Genomic DNA, 15,593 nt, shown 5'->3' on the forward strand with positions numbered 1-15,593 from the left:
TGGGTCCGTGGACACGCTCGACTCCGCCCCCGTGTCAGCGGTGGGCTCAGGCTGGGGCTCGACCACACGGTGAAGGGATGAGCTGGGCTCTGGATCCTGAGTGGGGCTGGTGTCGGTGTCCTCCAGCGCAACAGTCATTGGTGAATTGCAGGACACCAGCACCCACTCGATGTAAGCGGCGACGCTCTCTCGAGGGCCGTCTCCGGACAGCTTCGCTCGTGTGGTGGTGTTTAATCCTCGGCAGTGGATCGAGCAGAGGAAGCTGTCCGGGTAGCGAGTCGTTCGCGAGGGCGAGGAAGTCCTTCGTGATAACCCTCGAGAGCGATCCTCCTGCTCCAGCAGGAGGATGAGAAGTTGGGGTCGTTGTACGGGGAATACATGACCACAAAATAAAAGAAATAATCGCCGCTAAAACTGTACTTTTGTACGGTCCGATCTTCTGTCACGCGTGTGATAGGCAGGCTAGCAAACAACGAGATTGAACGAAAACAAAAAGGCTTTAATCCACTCGGGATGAAATAAACAATATACAGGCAGGCAGACGGGCAGAATGACAGGACATAATCACACGCACATACGGACGAGATCGGACACACGGAACTGAAAACACAGGACTTAAGTACACAGGGAAATTAACTAACTTAACACGACACAGCTGATGACAATGATATAATTAACATTGAGGGAAGGCAGGGCACAGGGAGCACATGGCACGAGACGAAAACATAAACAAAGTCCGGAGAACGTGACATTATGAGAAGTGATGTTCAATTTTATTAGAAAAAAAACACTCGTCTTCGTCAAACAAACATATTGACATAGGACTGCTTAAATCACTCCACCAGATTATTAACAATTATATTAATAATAGTAATTATTATCATTATTGTGCGTGTGTGTAAAGACAGCATTAAAGCTTTTTTTACAGCTTGAAACATTCAGTCTCAGCTTGATGCAACTGATTATTATTGCAGTTGGTCGCGCAAAAATGACACACTTCATCTTTAAGTACAGGAAACCATAATATCTGCTGATGAAGTAATGAAACTTAATCCAAAGAATGAGTACCTCAAAAAATAATAATAATAAAAATCCCTCAAACACGCAATGACTACATCTATGATCTCTCCCATATTGAGTCATACCAACAATATGCAATTATGAATGCAACAAATCACAAACTCACATTTATGTAGATCAAGCATAAAGTGGGCAGTTAAAAATGATTCAGTTACATTAACAAAATGACCAGCTTGAACTTCTTTTTTGCCAACTTTTCCTCTTTGCCACCCACCAACCGTCTTCACATAGTGTTTTTTGTGAATGTTTCAAACTAAACTGCGACAGAACTTCTGTTTCGTCTGTCAGTGTGGTTCCCATTTTTTCCAAAAAGAAATCTCAGAACAATTGTGGCCTTTCATGATTACAGAAAGGGACTAAGATGAGATTAAGATGCATTACATCACTCGATTCAGTCCAGCAGTTAAGGAGAGTTCCTCTCTGTGTATGTCTATGTTCATGAGCAGCTCTGGCTCAAGCCCCAGTGATTTTCACTGAACTCAGACTGATGAGTGGGTGGAGGAGACGGCAATGTCATCTCATGAACAATGTTTGATTTGACAAAACTCAGATGGATAACCACCAAACACACCACAAAAAACTCCAGGCCTCCTGCTAAGATTACACCAATGTGCCATTTTGTAAAACAAATGACTTCATATTACAGCTATACATTACAAGTTAAATATACATGATGACTTAGACTAGACAATGTAGATAGACAGATGTAGATGCTTTTAAAGTATTTTAGTAATTGAGTCTTTCAAATACAGGCATTAATAGCCTGTAAATAACTAATTAGGATAAAGTAACTGTATAAAAAAAATATATATATTTTACAGAAATGTGAATATTTTACAATTATTTACTCACCATTGTCAATCAGAATGTTTTGCTTTTTTCTACAGAATGAAAATAAAAGAGTTTTTGGAATGATGAGGGTGAGTAAATGATTATTCTATAATGCTATAAAACTATTGCTGGCTTTCTCCCACATTCATCTAGTTACATTAACATAAACTCGATGCTTGACACATTATTACCAAATACAGAAAACCTTAACCGTTTTCTTGAAAGGAGCTATGCTTTGCCATTGAGTGAGACTTCTGAATAAGCAACAGGAATCACAGGCACTGTAATGAAAACCATGCACATCCCAAGCTCAGTGTGTTTGCATCGGCACACAGCGTGTGAGTGTATGTGATGTTATTGTGTGTGAGAGGGGAGGGTAATTATCCGGCATGCACGCATTCTGTGGTGAAAGAGGGTGGGACGGCTCAAATGTTGCCTTGTAATCAGGCGGTACGTCTACGTTTTAAGTTACCTCATTGTCATCTCAAAATAGGCGAGCACGGCGGATGGGCAATCGCAGAGGTGGAACCTCAAATAACAAGATGCTGTTTCGTTCGAGTTTGGAGATGAACTTTTTCCAAGCTCGGAGCTTGCCTGTTATTTTTACTCTGATTTATGAATCGTGAAAATGTACAGCCGGCCTGTGAACACAGCAGAAGATATACATTTAAAGACAGTTTATATATACACCGGGGTCTGAGAAATGTATTTAGGGAAATAAACATAATGTAAATTTTTTTTCCTATTATTTTAAGGCCACTAATCAAACCCCTTTGTAAAACAGGTCAGACCTCCTTCCATTGAAGCACAAGATGCTCTTTAAATCATTCTTGAATCATGGTGAAAAACTTGATTATCATTCGCGTTTTACACAATTCATGCTTCTCGAAGTTTGCTGTCATTAAAACAAAACGGAGCCAAACCAAATACTACGATATTTACACTAACATTTCAATTCGACTTTCCACTCTAACTGTTATGTTGACATGATACTCTGTGTAATAAAAAAAATGCATTCAAAATCTCAGACTTTTTGACTCCACTGACACCGACTTTCGGAGCCAGGCATCTCTTAATGAAGGAAGGAGGGAAGGAATATAAATGTTCCCCCTTTTTATTTATGGTAAGATTGTGAGAAACAGCCACTATAAGCACTGAAATTACTTCAAAGGCGTTTGCTTTGCTGATTATGGAGATCCATCAGTCTGTGTTAGTAATTTATGCATTGGTTTATTTAGTTTTCATGAGCGTATGTTCTCTTTTCATCAATGTTCACATGCAATCCCCACAGGGGCCCACCACTCCTTATCCTGTGCCACCGTCCTGATGTAATATGAGCAGCATATGGTCATGTAACCGCCCACCCCACAAATGGAAAAACTAAGAAAGATTCATGTTGGCAACTGCAATAAAACATATCTCTTACTCATTCTCTGATTCCATGATAGTTATGCTACATTGGTGTTATTATATCAAGGCCCTCACCCTTGTCTCCAAACGTCTGTTCTATCTTTGGTATCTTTATTGCATTCACTGCCTCTACTTGCAAATGTTGAAAAATGTTCATCTGTTTCTCATCTATGTGAGCAAATGGCTCTTCTGTGGACGCGGGCTAGTTTTCATGATGTTTTGGAAATGTCTGCAAAGTACATGTTTTTCGAAATGTTCCTATTCGTTTAGTCACATAAATGTGCTTCCAGTGACAGACATATGTAGAGCAATTATGAAATGTGAACTGCTATTAAAGGATTTCTTTCATACTGAGGATATTCTGTAGAGCGCAATGTGCATTTAAAGGAAAATTAACTTCAAGATAAGCTCAAAAGACGGCTTTTGAGGCATAAAACCACAAAAAACGATTTCTGGAGGATTTAAAAGCAGAAACGAGAAGCTTACAATCACATTAATTTGTACACAAGTTATTCCACTAATGTGTTTATTAAAACCATACTTTTTATAGCTGTTTAGGGTCTTTCATTGTTATGGCAACTGTTGTAAAATCGGACATAACTTTTAGTTTCAAACTAAAATCATGTGAACACACATAAATCTCATGGTTACGCTATTAAAATAATAAGCATTTTAACCTTTTTACACTGACCCTATTAACTTCCATTATAGAAACCACACTGTAACCCTGATGTTTCCTTTTTTTTTTTTAACAAGAGAAAAGTGAAAATGACTTTGCACCGAAGCTAAAACTTTTCATTAATTGATTCCTTTTAGTTTCTTTACACATAAACATAACGTAAAACTAGAAGCTAAGTATAAATGTCAAGAACTGAATGAGATTTTTTCTTATAAAAAAAAAAATAAACAGATGTCACTGTAACTTTTTGATCTACTGCAAATGATTTTGTTCACATATCCGTCAAACTGTGCTGCTGAACTGGAAATTCCTTCTAAAACAAATCACGTCTGAGGCGCATATTCCAAAATGAGCTATGAGTTTTATCCTCTGGGAGCCACCCTTCTGTCTAGAAGCAGGATGACGCAGAATACAGAAGCTATCAGTCAAAAAATATCTGCTATATGATGTAAGAGCCATATTCTGTGTTGAGGGGTCAGTACATCTGCATTCTAAAATAAACTGCTCTTCTGATATTGTAACCCTCTGTTACATTTCAATAGCTCGACAACAGAAACTACTAATGAAAAGAGTACTTTTCTTTGAAAAGGTAACCTTGATGTTTTATGCAGCTACACATCCTCTGTGATTAAACATGTTTGTTTTACTATCACAATGGGTGTGAATTTCGGACCCCTTACACAATGCTGATGCCAGGTTCCTGCACGATTTTCGATTCTTCATTGATTTTATTTGACTAGCACAGTACACAAATGTCAAAATCCGCCAAGTCTCCCTTGTGCTTGTTTTTACTACAATTGTTAACAATGCTGTCGTTTTGGAAATATTAAATGTGCAATGTGCTGACAGCTCTCTCAGGATAATATTCCAAACAGCAGGATCAAATTATCCAGCTTCAAATTATCCAAGGGATTAAAATGCTTGCAGCTTTTGTGCATAGGCGTAAATACTACAATTTCGCACAATGCTTGTTTTGAGCAGGTGGGTGCAGCTTTTTCGTGACGCTAGGTGATATGTTTTGAGATTTCCCAAAACACACACAAAACTAATAACTTTAAAATGCTAAACTCAAGCATAGAGATTCTGGCAACATGAACAGAAGAGAGGAACAACTTACCTAAAGACTGAATGTGCAAGGAAATAAAAGAGACGGCATAAAGGGAACTGAATACACGATGCCGGAACAAACTTATAATTTAAGGAAATTACTGATTGTCTACATGAAAGGACAGACTTATATGGAAGTGAACAGCTAAGCAGAGGGTGTGTGCCAAGACAAGTGCAGTCATTTCACTATTATACCAGATAAAAAAAAAACCTCTTGTGATGAGGTGAAAGTCACATGAAACAACAACCTGATTTTCTCCGTGGCTTGGGATAATACGAAAGGGCACAGCCAGGCTTTTATCCCTGCCGCATAGCATTTAACACAAGCGGGCTTGAAACTGTGATCACAGGAATACGGGAAGGATAAATCATTTTGAGTGTTTGCCATGATCTCATCAGGGATGGGCTCTGAGTACACCCTGAATACATATGCAAATTCAAGAGGTACAGATCCTTATTCTTTTGTGCCTGGTTATAACACCGTTTTCCCTCCCAGTCCGGGAATTTTCAGGAAAGGTATACCACCATGACAGGAGGTGGTTTACCAGTCACTAGGGATAAATTAGCTCTGTTTAGCTCAATAGTCCCTCTAGTGGTTTTTATTGGTTATAAAAAAAAAAGATATGCTCAATAACTGAATGGATGTGATTACCAATTTACCTGTGAATGAACGCCTATCAAAATCTACACAAATATTGGCAAAGAGACTTACACTCCATTTTTTTAAATTTATATGCTTTTTTAATATATTTGTTTTTATTTATTCTGTTAATATGATTATTTACATTAAAATTTACAATAAAAATATATTTATAAAAAACTAAAACATAATTTTTTTTCTCCTAATTTGTTAATTAAAAAAATTATCTGAATAATATTCTTTATATTGAACAACTGTCTGATCGGTCTCATTTTAACAGTTTAAGTCACAAATACATAATTTAATAATCTATTCTTATATGTCCTTTACTATGAGTTGACCTCCCAAAATGTTATTGCAGTGAATTAGTTTAATTTTCTAGTAATTCGAATGCAAATGTGGATGACTGAAAATACATATTGATTATAATTATATCACAATGTTTCTGATCTGTGTGCTGTTTAAAAATGTAAAGACATGTATACTTGGTTAAACACATACTGCATGTACATTTTAAAAATAATGGAAAGGTTAGCAGGCACAACAAAGAAGGTAGTGCAGAAATAACAGTTTACGTTTCTTAAGGACTGAATATTCTTTCATATAAAGCCAAGGCTTTACAGAGGGTAAAAAAGTGAAAAGGCCTATACCACAATATAAAAAAAAAATTGGATGGCGTTATAGTAAAACACTCTGTTTGATCATTTGTAACATTTTCTTTTCATATATATGATTAATGTGTCTCTCGTAAACCTTTCCTGGCACATATTGTGTTTGTTCATGCACTTCTGTGTCCTAGGTCTTTGTGAGGCACAAAATCTTTTATGAACTCTAACAGCCAGAATGTATTTACAAATCTATTGCTAGCCTTAGCCACGAAGAGAGAATATCAATTGAATTTATTAGGCATATATTAATGTAATGGTGAAAATACTCACGGTGGTTCGGCAACAATGACTTGACTTTGTGTTTTCCATCTATTCTATCCCCTGTAAGCAGTGAAATCACAATGTTTAAATTATTATTTAAAATTAAGTAGCCAGATTTAGTTTTATTACATTTATAACTTATTAAACACATACATACAGGATGTGATTTGTGAAAAAAAAAGCAGTGTGTGTGTGTGTGGTGTGTGTGTGTGTGTGTGTGTAAAATAGTCCTATATATATATATATATATATATATATATATATGTATGTATATATATATATATATATATATATAGGGACTTCAAAGCGAATTTCGCTAATCATTTGATTCAAAACGGGAATAAAAATATCATAAATATAATCATTAAAAATAATTCAGGCAGGGATGCATACGTTTACAAATATTTCAGAACAGTTGATCCATATATGCTTCGTGTTGTATTTTAGCATTTTATTGATAGCAAAAATAGGCAAGTATTTCTTGGGTTTACAAAATGTTGTTTTGAATTGTTGCTATGTATCACTGGCCCGCGGTGAAACTGGGTTTGTTATTTTTTTTTCATCAATGTCTTTTCTCAGTGAAGTTACAGGATTTTTATTACTTACTTGGCATAATTTTCCTTCTTTGACACTGACTCGAAAAGTATTATTTCCACGTTTATCAGTAAATTAAGTTAGCTGTTAGTTTGACGTTTCGTGAAGACGACTCGCAATGTGGTACCTGAGCGTGTGACGAAAGACGGCTGTAAGATCCTATTTGTGTATTGAAATGCCAGTCATTTTTTTCAGTTCTCTGATTGGTTCAAATGAAGCACCACCTACTTAAATAATCCAATAACTTCCGCTGACGATTTTTGAATGCAGAGCGGTTAATGTTGGTTTACGACTCATAGGGACAAAGTAGAAGAAAAATACTACTCTCAGTTTTGAGATAGAAACGTTGGCAAAAAATCTTGCAGTTTACAGACTATAATCTGAGATGGATCCTGCGTTGTCGAAGCTTCTTATCGGGCTCGCTGTCAATATAATTCGTAGTGATGGTAAGATGCTTGTTTGCTAGCTGCTAATCTTTTACAGACACGCACTGCATCATGAAGCCAGTTATTGTTAAAAATCAAATAGATTGTCTCAAATTAAACTTAACACGTACCAATACAGCACATAGTAGCGAGTGCTGGCAATGGAAGGTGTCTAAAGTTTCAACACTGCATTAAAAGAAAGCCACTCAAAGAGAAAGTCATATTTGTGTGTATCTAAATGTGAACAATATATATGTGAAAATGTATAAATAATGCAAAAAAAAAACAACCTGTCATTTTCCCCTTGTGATTCCTAAACGACCTAATGTTAGTTGGCAGGGGTCGTTTTGAAAGGATAATTTACCAAATAAATAAAATCTTCTTTAAAAACAAAATAGATATTAGGCTGAATGACATCCACAGTTTAGTGTAAGAAAAAAATGTGAAATAATGGGGAATAACAGGGAAGAAGTTAGTCATGAATTGTCTCAGAAGTTCAACCAAGAGTATGCCGTTTTGTTCATGCCACCGTTTCTTGTCAATGCAGGAAGGATCCACAGTGCCACTGTGAAAACTGTCAATGTCACTAAAGGTACAGTGAATGTGGAATGGTCTGAGAAGGACATCACGAAAGGAAAAGAGGTTGGTATTAAATTTGTTGTAATATGACTTTTTCCCCCTTTACATAAAGCAGTTACTAGATGTTCACTGCAGGTTTTGTTGGTATTTCAAGTTGTACAGCCAGAGCTCTTGAGTGTTATGTTTAACTAGATAAATTAAACTATTCTCCCCTAGGTCGACATGGATGAGCTTAAGCAACTCAATTCTGACCTTATGCAACACGTTCAACCAAGCCGTCAAGAGGATTCTGAGTCCTCCCCTGGCCATTTCGCCGCACCTGTGTCAAAACCAGCAAAAGTGAGCTGTTTGGGTTGTTTTTTTTCCCCCTAAAATTTAGATTTGTTACCTTTCACATTTGTTTTTTAAAATTTGATTCAAGTATTGACTAACCACACTGTCGTTTTGTAAAGGATTTAGTTGGATCTATTTGTTCAGACAGTGTTGTCAATATCTGGTACGTGCATGTCAGTTACCATGGTAATGCTATAGGCATCAGCACAATGTCTAGACACATTCTTCTACAAAAATTGAGTGAGGCTGTCAATATGGAAAGAGGAAGACCAGTTGTGCTGAATGCCAAAAGCATATGAAAAATCAAGTAGCACTTTTTTCCAAGCATTTTGTGTCTGAAATCACTCCCTTGTTTATTATCATATAACGTACAACACTCCTCCAATAATGTTTTGTAATTATGACTACTTAGTCATTCATAAAGTTCTTTGTTTCAGAACGTCAGAGCATCAGTGCTTCCTTTAAGGTCGTCAAGAATACCTACTACTTCAGAACGTAAGTTATATTTGTTGTACCAGTTCATAGTTGGTCTCCTGACATGCGCCTGTATAAACTTACATTGTGTCTCTCATTTGAAGCTGCTCCTCTACATTGTTCTTCTGAAGAGCCAGGTTTGCATGAAGTGCATGCTTTCTTCATGTTCTCCAATCACAGATATTATGGTTGAATTATAACACTTAATCAGGCTGTCTTGTGTTCCCACTTCTGTCCACATGATCTTTTCTACAAATTATCTGCTTGTAGAAATCAAAGTAGTCACACTACCATTTCTGTCAGCCAAGAGAGTTTTCGTATGACAGAGATGGTCATTAGTTCTAGCACTGATCAAATCACTATAGATGATGGTTTCTCACTTTTGGTTGTATGTAGCAATAATTGTTCTTTTCATCTATTTAGATGTTACTTTCTGTACTATGTTTCTGCACACTGTCAGATATTATAAGGATGAGGAGATCATAACTGTCATCCAATTATATTGCTGATTGAAATAGTCTTTTCGGAGATTACTGTCATGTCTATAGACACCGTATTGCAGAGTTCACGTTTCATCCCCTTTCAGCTTCTAGAAGGATGACCACACGTCAGACTTGCTTGTTCCGTCAGCCTGCCCCTCCACCTGTGGTCTCGGCAGTAGCTGCAGAGGAAGTTCTCTCTCACAATCTTCCATCATCTACAATCCCCAAAGCTTCAGGTCTGTTTGTACATCAGCATGATGTTTTGTATTGGAATTAACTAACTGATTGGTAACCTGTTTGAAGTGAATGGACTGTCAGCTTGGAGACTTTGGAAAGTCATTGTCAAAACATCTTACATATTTCATAAAGTTGCTATCTGGATTTCTAGGTTACCAGAAGAGACTTGTTTCGAAGCCAGCTTCTCCTCTGCTGCCAACTATTGAGGCTATTTGTGAGAGTGAAGCTTCCAAATGTGCCCCCATGGGCCCAACAAGTATGTACTGTTTTGGTTTTGTTACGCATGGTTTAACATTTATTGATGTGGTGGTTAGTAACATCTACAACACTTGACTTGACTTGTGTTTTTTTGCTTATAGGCCATCGCATGTCTCAGGTCTCAGAAACAAACAAGATGGCAAACAAACGGTTGTCGCTAGCAAAAAATCCTGAAGCACAAAAAAAAGGAAAGGTAAAATTATTTAAATTTGTTTTTACTGTTCGATAACTGAACCAATCAAGCACATTTACACAACAATGATTGTATTACAAAAATGTCTGTATTATTTTATAATGAATAATTATTTACTTTTTTTCTGTATGGTCATGTTTGTTCTTACAGTCTTGAAGTGTATGTAAATATGTATAAAAAACCTTTTTCTGTCCAATTCTATTTTTATTCCTAGTTTGGAGATGCAAGTCGACCTAATAAGCAGTTTTACCAGATGATTGAGGAATACAGAGAGACCCTGGAGAAAGTACCCATGTCCTTGTCTGATCCTGTGAGTTAATGTGCATAATAATAATATCATCATGTATTAATTTCAGATTTTGACACAAGCTGTGTCTTTTAGGTCAAACCTCACCGAATATGTGTCTGTGTTCGTAAACGTCCGCTGAATAAAAAAGGTAGGTTGCTCATCTACTTTAATCAAATTGATTCTTTGTGAGTTTCTAACGCAGTTCTCATTTATTTGTGTTTAGAGTTGGCGAAGAAAGAGATTGATGTGGTAACAATTCCTGGTAATGGAACCCTACTGTTGCATGAGCCCAAGCAGAAAGTGGATCTAACCAAGTACCTAGAGAATCAGACCTTCCATTTTGATTACTCATTTGATGAAGACGCCACTAATGACTTGGTTTACAGGTAGCTGCTTATTTCTAGTTTCTGTTAGGCATTTATTATGATTTTATAATATTAATTACCGTGCATGAACTTGGCAAGTGTTGTTTATATAAGGGTGAGTTCACTGTCAAAACGGTAAACAATATGCTTTATTATTTGCGTGGAATAGTAACTGATAATGCAAATTACATTTTTGGGTGATCTTTATTTGTTATAAACATGGCAGTTCATTCAGTATTTGTTTTATACACAGTATGTTCAAATGGTTATGAATTGAATTTTTAGGTTCACGGCTAAACCTTTGGTTAAGACCATTTTCGAAGGTGGTATGGCAACGTGTTTCGCATATGGCCAAACAGGCAGTGGAAAGACCCATGTAAGTCGTTTCGTTTGTGCCTCCAAAACAAAATTCCATATTATGTTCTATGTTGTTCATCTGAGGCGTTATTTGCAGACTATGGGTGGAGACTTTTCTGGGAAGAGCCAAAACAGCTCTAAAGGGATTTACGCCCTGGCAGGTGATTGTAACTGTCAAATGTACTTTAAATAGTGGTCTGTTATGTTTATGCGTTCACTTATGCATTCATCTCTCTCCATACCTCACAGCACAGGATGTATTTACCCTCCTAAGGCAAAAGAGATATGCCGATATGGACCTTTGCCCTTATGTAACTTTTTTTGAGATCTACAATGGCAAGGTTTGCAAATATTGTATTGCATGTTTCCAAAACGATTTTGTGTCTTGAACGGATGAGTTTTTGAAATTCAAATAAACCTCAAATTTCCAAATGCTTAGCTTAGTGTATTATGCTCAATTAAACATCTGTGGTATTAGTATTCATGCTTTTTTTTTTTTTTTTTTTTTGGTTTTGATTTTTGTTAAATTGTGGTTGCAAGCGTTAAGTGCTTGTTCAGGCACGATGGTGAACTGTTTGTGTGCTGCAGGTGTTTGACTTGCTGAATAAGAAAGCAAAGCTGCGTGTTTTGGAGGATGAAAAGCAGCAGGTCAATGTTGTTGGCCTGCAGGAAGTGCCGGTGTCATCGGTTGATGATGTCATCAGGATGATTGAGAGGGGAAGTGCGTGCAGGTAAATAAAAATTATATACAAGTAATAATATTTATATAAGTTTTATTTTAACCTCAGTTCGTTTAGCCAAAACATTTCAAATGGTTTTAATTAAAAATAACAACTGTATTTCACCTTGTAACAGAACGTCTGGACAAACATTTGCCAATGCCAGCTCGTCTCGTTCACATGCGGTTTTGCAAGTGATTCTAAGGCGTCGGAATTTCCTCCATGGGAAGTTCTCTCTGGTGGACCTTGCTGGGAATGAGCGTGGCACTGATGTCAGCAGTAACGATCGGCACACCATAGTGGAGACCGCAGAGATCAACCGCAGCCTGCTGGCTTTGAAGGTTATTTGTCTACTGTCTACTGCACAAAATAGCTCATATAGTTGTTGTTGTTTTAAATGCACATTTGTTTTTCCAAATTCTATAAAGTGATGTTTAAATTTAGCTTTAAGGGATTGTTTACCTAAAAGTGTAAATTGTCATTAATTACTCACCCTTATGTCGTTCCAAAATTGTAAGACCTCCGTTCATCTTTGGAACACACATTAAGATATTTTCGTTGCATTCTGAGAGCTCTCTGACCCTCTAATAGTCAGCAACAAGCTAATTGGATGTTTAACGTCTGTCCTGATTCCTCAGGAATGTATCCGGTCTCTGGGTCAGAACAGCGAGCACATCCCGTTCAGGATGAGCAAACTCACCCAGGTGCTTCGGGATTCCTTCATTGGAGAGAACTCTAGGACCTGTATGGTAAGAGAGAGCTAGGGCGAATTATAAATTTTCACCTGTGTATTTCAATAAGCTATTTTAGGGCTTGAATTAAATAATAATATTCATTGTATAATTAATGTCCATCTGCGTTATGACTTTTTCAGATCGCAATGATCTCGCCGGGTATGAACTCTTGTGAATACACTCTGAATACACTACGTTATGCAAACAGGTGCTTTTTATCTTCCTCGATTTAAACTAATGTCGCTCTGCTTAGCTGAGAAGGCCCTCTGGTGGTGCTATTTAGGTATTGTAATCATTTGTGTGGCAGGGTAAAAGAACTGAATGGATTGTCTAAGGGAGCTTCAGCGGAGAATGGTGCACAACTAGAGCTTTCTGAGGAAGGAAACTCTTCAGAAGAGGTGAGTGAATCAGGTTCTGCAAAATAAAGACGAAACAAAGGCACCGTTCTAAAATCTGTCAGTGCTAATTTTTCTGTTGAAACACCTCAGAAATAAGTTTTAGTCTGGGACTAGATTAAGGTCTCATGTGAAAACAAGTAAATAAATTAATGTTTTTGTATTATTTATACGTGGTTAAATAGAGCTTTGATTTGAATGGCAATTACTGAATTAGACAAATTTGAACCTGTTTCTTTTTATTTCTGAATGAAATGAGTTATGAATGTATAGCAATTTATTATAATGTAATGTCACTTATTATATCACATATGTAATGTCACATATTATAATGTCAATGTGTTTATAAAAGAAATCAATTTAAATGGCATTATTGAGATTGTGTACGTTTTCATTTATGTACAGAAATATGGTACAAAACCGCTAAAATGTATTTTTTTTGGGGGGGGATTTTTTTTTTTTAAGGAGTCTGTTCTCCCAGCATTTGAGGCTATATCCCAAGTGTCTGAGATGGAGGAGAGGTTTTATGAAGAACTGAAGGTTTGTAGTATTCTGCCTTTCCTGAGGTTTGTGTAAACACACCTGCTCTGAGTGGGTGGCTTTGTTTTAAACCTCTCTATTACTCAAAGTTACAAAACTCCCTGTAGCAATCAAGTTACAAAACGCTTTTTGCTATTTGTTTACCCCTAAATGCATTTCTTCAGACAAGCTTTTTTTTTTTTTTTCACCCTGCTTAAGAGACTTCGGTTTGAGTCAAAGGATAAATGGATTTTATGTTCATCTTTGTATCTCATTCCTTTTTCCAGGGTTGCAGTGAGTTTGCAAGATCTATGGAATTTCCCTCGTTTGATATTGTAGCCAATTTACCAGAGATCGACACATTCATGAGGAAACTGCAAGGTATTTCAGTGTAATACAAATAGACACATACATCACCATTCAAAAGTATGGGGTCAAAAATGTTGTATGTTTTATTTATTTATTTATTTATTTTAAATCAGAATAATGAATCTTTGCTGAGTAGTATTCATACCACTCATTCATAATATAAAAAAAGACTTAAGGACGGAAATGTGCATTTTATTTAGGAAAAATGGATTTGCTCTGAAAGTCCGCAGAGCATTTTCCACCTTCTCACAGAATATGTAACCGACATATTTGCCTCAATATTACTACTCCCTCTCCTCATACACCTCTGTTTATGTAATAACTTGGTTGAGTTTCAGTACACGTTGAAGTGAGACAAATTGTGTGGTTTGAGAGGTTGCTCAGGAAAACCTTGCTATTTCCTGCTGAGCATTGAAATTGTTTTTCTACTCCTTGTTGTAGAGTCTTACCAGGCTTTGAGATCGGCTATTGAAGCAGAACAGAGGGTCAGGATGTCACCCAACTAATCTAAGATGAGATTCAGCTGCGAACAACCGCAAAGAAACCTCTTACAAAAGCTAATGCAATTTCAATTTGTTCTTTTAATAATCTTATCTCCTATCTGGCTAGAGATATATCAAGTGTTTGTTTGTGTCTGTTTTTTTTTGTGTCTGTTTTAATTGTTTTTGTTTACTGAATAAAGGTTCCCTCATCTTGAATCTTTTGTAAATCACATTTTGAGTGCTGTGTCCTGGTTATTCAAGGCCGTTTTCATGAATCATGCTTAATTTACATGCATTACTCCTTTCATATCTCATTGGAACTGCATTGTTTTTTTTTTTTTTTTTTTTTTTTTAATCCTGATGACTCCAAAATGAGAGGCGGTTTGAGCCCACCGCTTCAAATCACCCACCCTTCCCATCACCCCCCCCCAGCCTTGACCTCCAAACCGCCACTATATACAAGCCACAACCAGTGTATACACTTGCCCTGCAAGCACAAGCTGACACATGACAAATCAAAGGCCTAATAAACAGCTCACACTGAACAGTTTACCTCAAAGGATGAAAATAAACAAAATCGGGCTGTGAGTGGGTGGCCCCACATCTCCGTGTGAGGCCTAACTGCTTCCTCTGAGCTCTTTGGGTGGCATTTCCCACCCCCTCCAGCTATTCACCCCTACTCTAAATGCATATAGCTGTGCTACATATATTGCACTAAAATTGGGAACATGTATCTTGTTCTATCACTACATTTCATACTGCTCTATTCTTTTTATAAAACTTTGTTTAATCCTTGGTAAATTGCCATTTGTGAAATATAATTCAGTGTATAGTCGGTTGTGTTCACGCGTCGTTAAACATGTTTCAATGTAAAATAATTGTTTGCCGTGTATGTTTTAACATGCAATCATGTTGTGGTGAACTGATTAACATTTTCTGTTAAATAAACGGTTTGTTGAAACTTTATTTAGTCTGATTTAAAATGATCCTCGCTCGTATGATTAGGGATTTGGAGGTTCACCTCAAACAAACGTTAATAAACTTCCTGTGACCTCAAGTGTTGATTTTAAATTGAATCTATCAGTGGTTTTAAGTGACTGAAATCATTTTGGT

The 15,593-nt window shown here is 36.8% G+C and overlaps 1 protein-coding gene and 1 long non-coding RNA gene across 3 annotated transcripts in view; one reads left to right on the forward strand and one right to left on the reverse strand.

Moving 5' to 3' along the window:
• Positions 1–7,378, reverse strand: part of LOC122356097 — a 35,795-nt gene extending 28,417 nt beyond the window's left edge. The window contains exons 1-2 of the long non-coding RNA XR_006252281.1: positions 7,283–7,378; positions 6,686–6,736 (exon numbers count right to left, since the gene is read on the reverse strand). This is a non-coding gene — a long non-coding RNA (uncharacterized LOC122356097). The remainder of the gene's footprint in view (positions 1–6,685; positions 6,737–7,282) is intronic.
• A 152-nt stretch (positions 7,379–7,530) lies between these two features.
• kif2c (kinesin family member 2C) lies at positions 7,531–14,710 on the forward strand. Of its 2 annotated transcripts, XM_043254489.1 has the most exons (22): positions 7,531–7,716; positions 8,243–8,337; positions 8,491–8,613; positions 9,045–9,102; positions 9,186–9,218; positions 9,668–9,799; positions 9,952–10,056; positions 10,160–10,251; positions 10,466–10,561; positions 10,634–10,688; positions 10,764–10,926; positions 11,191–11,281; positions 11,360–11,423; positions 11,512–11,603; positions 11,851–11,993; positions 12,118–12,322; positions 12,620–12,730; positions 12,856–12,923; positions 13,023–13,113; positions 13,576–13,650; positions 13,917–14,010; positions 14,440–14,710. In XM_043254489.1, the coding sequence occupies exons 1-22, from the start codon at positions 7,656–7,658 to the stop codon at positions 14,502–14,504; spliced, it is 2,112 nt and encodes a 703-aa protein (XP_043110424.1). In that variant the 5' UTR covers positions 7,531–7,655; the 3' UTR covers positions 14,505–14,710. The 2 variants fall into 2 exon arrangements, with proteins under 2 accessions (XP_043110424.1, XP_043110425.1); XM_043254490.1 differs by lacking the exon at positions 9,186–9,218.
• The last annotated feature ends 883 nt before the right edge of the window (positions 14,711–15,593 follow it).

Source organism: Puntigrus tetrazona, chromosome 2 (assembly GCF_018831695.1).
Source record: "Puntigrus tetrazona isolate hp1 chromosome 2, ASM1883169v1, whole genome shotgun sequence".
NCBI classification, from domain to species: domain Eukaryota; kingdom Metazoa; phylum Chordata; class Actinopteri; order Cypriniformes; family Cyprinidae; genus Puntigrus; species Puntigrus tetrazona.